At 39.7% G+C, this 7922-nt stretch overlaps 1 protein-coding gene across 1 annotated transcript; it reads left to right on the top strand.

Annotated features, from left to right (window-relative positions):
• LOC121849476 (leucine-rich repeat, immunoglobulin-like domain and transmembrane domain-containing protein 1) lies at nt 1–6549 on the top strand. Its single transcript, XM_042336894.1, has 4 exons — nt 1–122; nt 1500–1972; nt 2563–2868; nt 5477–6549. The coding sequence occupies exons 1-4, from the start codon at nt 1–3 to the stop codon at nt 6547–6549; spliced, it is 1974 nt and encodes a 657-aa protein (XP_042192828.1).
• The last annotated feature ends 1373 nt before the right edge of the window (nt 6550–7922 follow it).

Genomic DNA, 7922 nt, shown 5'->3' with positions numbered 1-7922 from the left:
ATGTTGCTCAATATTTATTTATTTTGCTTCTTGTTCTTTGGATATTTGATTGTAGCATTCTGCCAATGTCCTTCACAGTGCAGCTGTACCTTTCGCAATCGTAGTGATGGCCTCAAGACAAGGTACCATGACAATGTCTATTTTATTTGAGATGAACAAGGAGAAAACACTTTCTCTTCTTATCTCCCTTGAAAATTTTAATTGTGATAAGATAGGAATTCCTATTTGTGATTACATAAGTTTAATTGCAAAGAGATTTGTCATTTTATTCCACTCTAAGGACACAATTTGACTATTTGATGTCGATCATATGTTTATTTTGTGTTGTAATGGAGATTATGATACAATTCTCATACATTTTCACTGCAGATATGATTCTTAGATAGAGCAATATTTTGACTTACAACAACTATATTACTTTTTTTGTTTGAAGGTGGATTTCTACTAAAATAATAGTAAATATTGAAATACTGCAAGTAACTGTCTAAATTTTAAATATAATGCTAGGTTATATTAAAGCGCATACAATAAAAGAGCATTTGTTCCCTTGATGCCATTATCCTTTAGTATCTACTTAATGATGAGTAAAGGTTTTTTCCATCCTTTTCTGCAGATTCCCTTTATTCTTTTTTAAGACACTTGCATTTAGATGCCAATGTCTTTGTGTATTACTGATGAGTATGGACAGTGTACTCGATAATAATGTTTTAAGCATGAAATCTATGTTGAAGTGTTGTGTCTAATCTCTATGCCGTACTATACTTAAAGGAAATTAGTAAAAGTATCTCACTTACGTGAGAAGATTTACATAGTGTTTTCTGGATTGAATGGTGACAAATTGTACCATACTGTTTTACACATTTTTTTTTGTAAGTTTAAATTGCCTACTGCTCATTACCCTCCCCTCCTTGAATAAGATAAGTATTAATATCAATTTTCCATCTGCAACTTTTTGTTATAGCACTCCAGCCAGTGGTACATCCAAATTCAATAACAACATTTTTCTTCTATAAATTAAGTTAAAAGTAGATAAGTGTTTTTTTCCCTCATCATGGCTCATTGATGAAAGCATAGAGTGCCATAATAATGAATTATACAAACTAGAAAGGTCTCAACTTTAGTCTTTCTTTGGTGCTGAGTTAGCTTAGCCCAACTGGAGCAGGACTTCAATTGGCCTTAGGGTCCAAAGACGAGAGGCGATTGCTATCCAGTGTGCCATGCTGGAAAGTGTGTGTATTAACATCAAAACACAAGATCAGGCTCAGCTATGGTGCTTCCACAGTTCAATAGCTTGCTGATATTCTCAGTGTAGGCTCACATGTAAAGAAAAGCCACAGAAAACCATCATTCCCCAACTCAGGTGAAAAAGTGGGAGCAAATTAGAAGAGAAACAATAATCATTAGACAAATTACTATTTTGTTATCTCCAATGTAGAACATTGTTTATTCTGTAGCTTGATGTGAATAACTGAACAAAGTTGTATTCTGTTTGATTCCAGAACTGTTCTGTGTAACAACCCAGAAATGACATCGATACCGAACAACATCCCGACTGAAACATTAAAGCTGGTGATTGAAAAGACACCCATCAGGCGAGTTTCAACCCAAGCGTTTTCCTCGCTCTCCAGTTTGGAGTATCTTTGGTTGTCTTGTAACTCCATCAGCAATTTCAATGGGCAGAGTTTGCAGGATATGGTGACTTTACGAGAGCTCCGGCTGGATGGCAATGCCCTCTCATCCTTCCCGTGGGAAGCACTCTCCTACATTCCACAACTTCGGCTGCTTGATTTGCATGGTAACAGACTCCGTTCATTCCCCATCCAGGCAATTGCTCACATCAGAAACATCACCTACCTGGATTTATCAAGTAACAGGCTGACCACAATCTCATCAGAGACGATTTTAACATGGCTGAGTCCTCCGTTACTAGCCAATCCAAATTCACCAACTGACAATTCCAAACTTATCATTGGTAAGTATCGCCAGTGCAGACTTGCTGAGTCAAATAACCTGTTTCAGTGCTATGGACTATGGAGCATGCTGAATCTATCTTGTCTGTGCTTTATTGGTGTTATAATGGTGTAACCCCCTCCATGTTTAAGAGTCTCCTAACCATGTTGCTGCGAGATCCCCATATATATGAGCACTCTCTCCCCAGAAGGATGCAGCCCTGAATCCCTAACAGTTTACGCATTCAGGTTGTCAAGAGCCTAGGGTTGGGGACTCGAGTTTGTACAATGGTGGTACTGCTAGAATTTAACTACCTAAAACCACATTGTTTTTTTTAACATTGACAAGCTTCCTGCTTCTTGTCCAGAGAGGACCTCCCTATCCATTGAAGCTTTGGTTTACAGAGTTAACATAAACTGAAGGGAAAAAATTGTCTCAATCTGATTCCCAGGTATCTGACCTCGGAGATAATCCAATGGAGATCTCAATTACCTCCCCCTTAGTGTGGGAAAAAATCTCTGCTGTATGTATTCAAAATTCAGCTAAAATATAATTGTTTATATTCAAGAATTGTCGGCAATCCAGTATTTTCAAATGCTCTTTCGCCTACAGGCCTACAAGACAATCCTTGGCAATGTGACTGCAGACTCTCAGAGCTGGTGCATTTTTCTAAAATCTACAACCCATCTGTAGCATTCATCGATTCTCGATTGGTATGTTCAGGGCCAGAAAACCTCTCGGGATCTCTCTTTAGTGATACGAAGCTGAGAAAGTGCCAGAGTCCAGTTGTTCACACCTTCAAAGCTAAGATGATCACAACTGTGGGGAGCACCGTGTCACTTCGGTGTGAAACAAAGGGTAACCCCATTCCTGAACTCAGCTGGAGCAGACAAAATGGGGGCCAGCTGAATGGAACAGGTGGGTATCTGATGGAAAGATTTTGTTTTGAAATTCAGCTGAAAGAACTCCCTGATGGCTCAAAACGTATATTCAGTGAGAAACTGAGCTGTACAAACCAGGAAGATTGCAGATTCAATGAATGGTCATAAAATAAATAATGGTCAAAAGAGATTATTAAAATAGTTGAACCAAAATGTTAGCTTGTGTCTGAAAATCAATCTGGTGAATTGTCACTCAACAAATTTGTATTGACGGACATGAATCTCAGTGAATTATTGCATTCTGCAATGGAGTATCTTGGCCATTGATTTCATCTACAACAAAAATGAAACTGCCCACCAATTTCACAGTAAATGTCATTTTTTTTTAAAAAAAGGACACATCAGCGTGATTGAAAAAGCAATTTTCTAATTTAGGGTTCAAGTGTTGATTTTAAACCACTAAAGGTTTGCTTTCACATCTTTGGAACCCTTGAGATGAACACCTTGCAGTAATTCCCGGTATCCATAGATACACACATCAGGTTTATAAATTCCAGCTAGTTCCAGCTGTGCATTTTAAAGTTGCACTGCTATCTGTTGCTGAGTGAACTAATGTTAATTTGTACTATTTCTAAATAGAATATTTAATCTATGTTTATATATTTCAATATATTTTAGTATTAACCCAAATAACATGGTAAAGGATCATACGTTGGTAAGAATACAATTCTAAATAAGGCCTTCCGAAAATATTGTAGGACCAAAGCACAAATAAAATGGGTTTAAACATCACATGCAAAATATTCTAGAATCCATGACTGTCAGCAGCCACGTTAAGGAGCGTAAAAAGGCAGAATTACAAGTCATTGAGATCTGAAACATTGAAGTCAATCAGTGAAATTTACTAACCCTTGTTAAACTCCTCTAAAGTGACACTTAACCCAAATTTATATAGGGTAGAGTGACAGAGGTGTTAAAAAGTCAGGTCTGACCTGATGTTAGTGATTTTAGTCAGAGCATAAATAAGTATTCAGTTATCATGTTTTCTTGGATTCTTTTCCTTCTTGACTAAGGTATGAAACTAAAACGTATTTAAAGTTTGTGCTGAAGAGCCCAGGCATGCTTTGGCTTAGCAAACAACCAGCTGAACAAAAGTTGCTGAGGTACACAAAAATAAGCATTCAAATCTGCCAGAGACAGAAAGTCTGCAACAAAGAAGGCAAAGGGAATCTGTCCCCGCTATGTCTGCCTTTCTCCCTTCACCACCCAGCACAAACAGTGCAGTTGAAAGCTGGGTGATTTAAAGGCTGTCAGTGTACCAGTGTATAATTCTCTTTATAATGATTACCCCACATTTCTGAATCTCACAAATGCAGCAACCCCCTTCACATACTGCACCTACTTTCTTCACAAGTAGCCTGCCCTGTAACTTCACAACAATATCCATGTCTGCACAATAGAGATGGTGCTTCATCTAGGAGCAGTGGCTGTTCAGGTGTTGGGTGCTCCAGAGGTGCAAGAGACCCTTGTATAGGTGTATAACATTTTAAATAGCATTGAAAAAATTAAACACATATCAATGCTTCAGGATGTATCAAGACAGTGGAACAAGAGGAGATAGGTTTTGAGTTGGAAGGGGAATTTCAAGATAGATGCCAGTAATCTGTCCTCACGCAGAGGGTAACGAATGACTGAACCAGATCTCAAGGAAAGTTGGTAAAGGCCAGGACTCTAGACTCATTTTAAACAACAACTTAATACAGTGATGGTGGGGTGATAGGTGGGATGAGATTGGATGGGCTGAAGAACCTTCTTCATCCAGACTCATCTTTAGATCTTGTGAATGTGCATCTTGCCTTCGGCCACTTTTTGCTAAAATGTGCATTCACTCTCTTGCCAGATACTCACCCGCACAAAACTTCATACCCCCATCATACCAGTTCTTACCAGGCTCAACTGGCTCCCAATCACCGAACAGATCTATTTCAAGATCCTCTCACCCGGTTTCAAATCCCTTCAGGCCCTCGCACATCCCTATCTATCTGATGTGCTTGCCCCCCACTGCACCACCCGCTGCCTCCGCTCGGCTCGCTCCAGTCTCCTGTTTGTCCCTCGTCCCATCCCCTCTACCATCGGTGGCCATCCCTTCAGCCAATATGCCCCAAAAACTTTCTCTGGAATTTTCTCTCTCAATCCCTCCACCTTGCTCCCACCCTCCCCAACATTCAAATCCTGCCTAAGACCATCCTTTTTAATCATGCTTAAGGTGACCTCTTCCCTCCCTCTCCCACTGGCTCCGCCACTGTCAAGCTCTCCAGGGTGCTACCCTGCATGAAGAGTGCATATAAATGCAGGTTGTTGTTGTTGTTAACCAGATACAATTATGTAGCTTGTCATTGAGAATACTGTTAAGTTTCCATTGCTTGCCCAGCTAGGACCACTCTACCAGCTAGGGCTTTGGTTTGCAGACAAAACAGGAGCCCAGCAGGAAGAATTACATGCTCTGCAAAGAGATGTCTTTATTAACACAGGTAGAATTGTAAGGCAGGATGTCCGAATGATTTTGTTTTTATTGAAGCTGTGTGCTGGGAATGCCTTGCTCATGTGCAGTTTAACGGGTTTTGTGTTTATTGTGTGTTTTACAGTGATCCAGGACGATTCTGACCAGGAACTAAGGTGGTCTACACTCAGTCTAGCCTCATCATCTTATGAAGACTCTGGAAAATATGTATGTAGTGCCAGGAATTTGGTAGGGAGTTCAAATGCTTCTGTTTCCCTTCTCGTAATAGATTCTGTCAGTACATCGGTACCGATGACTAGTAGCGTACCCAAACAAATCAAGGCCAGAAAAATGAAAATTCAAAGGGCAGCAGTGCGAAATCGAAAGCTTATGGTCAGATATATAGACACAGGGACATCCACCATGACCCCAACTGGGCACAACCCTTCTGCTTACATTGATGTACAGAGTTATAAAATCACTCGAAATGAGGATTCATCTGGGATTATTGCCCCGAAGGTGAATTCGCTGCCTAATGAATTAATGGAAGATCGAAGAAGTATTGATGACCCCAATAATATGACATCCAACCCAATTTCCACGCAACAGGAGCCAGAACGCATAGTCAGATCTGTTAGGGTGATAGGAGACACTTATCATACTGTTACTTTGGCTTGGAGATCACCAAAGGCTACAAACATCACAACTTTTAGCATCCTTTATGCTATATTTGGGGAAAAAGACATGCGAAGAATCAATGTTGGCCCTGGAAAGACCAAAATAACCATTGATGGCTTAATGCCACAGACCAAATACATCGCCTGTGTTTGCGTCAAAGGATTAATCCCCAAGAAAAAGCAGTGTGTGATCTTTTCTACAGATGAAGCAGCTAATGCCAGTGGGACTCAGAAGCTGATTAATGTGGTGGTTATCACAGTAGCATGTGTGATTGCAGTGCCTCTCACCCTCATCGTCTGCTGTGGGGCTCTGAAGAGGCGTTTCAGGAAGTTTCTGATGAAAGCCCAGAAAGAGGAGTACCAAAATGATTCATATGTTACTTTTGAAAGCCTAGCATCGGGGCCAAAGCCCAATGGCACAGAGGTAGAAGAGTACCTTGCCAGGCACAACGAGTCCAATAGGCTTCTCTCACCACGATCCAGTTCAGATTCTGAAGAAACAACCAAAAGCGAACCACAGCAAAATGAATATTTCTGCTGATTGTCTGCTGAACACCTTTTCAAATCAATCAAACCTGTTCTCAAATGTTCAAAAAATATGCATGAAGAGAATGCAGTGTTTCTTCTATGAGACTGACATTCAGGTCGGTAAAATCTGACTGGTGCATCACACAGTATCATTGCCACAAACTTGTTTGGAAACTGTTTCAGGCAGCACAGGACCAGCTTCTTTGGAGTTTAATGCAAAACTCAGTAATCAAACAAACAAAAAATATTTGTATATTTTTTCTAACAAAATGTTAAGTGCTCACACACAAGTATTATAATTTGTTGCACATACACAAGCATAGAAGCTGCAAGTTGTAAATCATCCATCAGTCCAATTGTAACCCTCCATTTGTATCTACTAGATTTGTATGCCTTTATATGCATATTAAAATGGAACTGTTCCCTTGCAATATATTTTTCATACAATGAACACTAGCCCATTTGGTCATGTGCTTCATCTACCTGCATATCATTCTGTTTGCAGCCCTCCCCATGTGCAATGTGTCTGAAGGGTGACAGGTGCTTTATGTAATAAAATGTTCACTGTTGATTACTGTATATACTTTCTCCACTCTTTTGTCGGTTGATGCTCGTGTATTTTATCCACGCCGTGTACCTCTGTGAAAGTACTGCAATTATATATGTGGATTATTGATGTATTTGGATTTTTTTCTACAACAGTCATTGTTTTCTTTTTATGTCGATATAAAATGTTACTGCCATTTAGGAGAAAGTAACTGGGACATGATTAATAATCATAATAATTCTTGCATTTCATGTCATGCCATAGAGTCACCTCAAAGAGGCGCTTCACTGAATATATTGTAAAGTGCATTCACTGTGTATTTTGTGGGAGAAACACAGTTTGTTTGCCATTGCAGAAAGAGTTCATACTCTTGCCGCTTACTCCCATCACTACACAAAATATACAGTCACTACACTTTACAGTGTCTTCTGTGAAGCACTTTGAGACTTCTTGACGACGTGATAGAGCGCTGTATCAAATTCAAGGGTTATTAATATTTTTAACAACAAATTGCATTTATTTAGTGTCTTATATAAATGCCTTTATGGTCACCTCTTCCCTCCCTCTCCCCCTCGCTCGGTGTCAGGTTCCGCTATTGTCAAGCGCTCTGGGACGCAACCCCACATGAAGGGCACCACATAAATGCAAGATGTTGTTGAAAACCATTCTCTATTGCATACAGTGCATTTTCAGATGGCTTTAACATGACTGTTTCATGCACCAGAGGGACCAGAGGAAAAAAAATGCCATGATGAACTGAACTTTATCGATACAGTTATTTTTTCATCCAGGAAAAGATATTGTGCTGAAGACTTCCATTATAATGGCTTTGCTGTACA

This window comes from Callorhinchus milii, unplaced genomic scaffold (assembly GCF_018977255.1).
Source record: "Callorhinchus milii isolate IMCB2004 unplaced genomic scaffold, IMCB_Cmil_1.0 Scaffold7, whole genome shotgun sequence".
NCBI lineage: Eukaryota > Metazoa > Chordata > Chondrichthyes > Chimaeriformes > Callorhinchidae > Callorhinchus > Callorhinchus milii.
This window is presented reverse-complemented; position numbering and strand designations above follow the sequence as displayed.

Bases quoted from the DNA above. Each gene is read 5' to 3' on its own strand.
- LOC121849476 (XM_042336894.1), top strand. From the start codon at position 1: ATGTTGCTCAATATTTATTTATTTTGCTTCTTGTTCTTTGGATATTTG. The intron at 1,973-2,562 runs GTAAGTATCGCC...TTTCGCCTACAG, and splicing joins CAATTCCAAACTTATCATTG to GCCTACAAGACAATCCTTGG. The intron at 2,869-5,476 runs GTGGGTATCTGA...TGTGTTTTACAG, and splicing joins GGGCCAGCTGAATGGAACAG to TGATCCAGGACGATTCTGAC.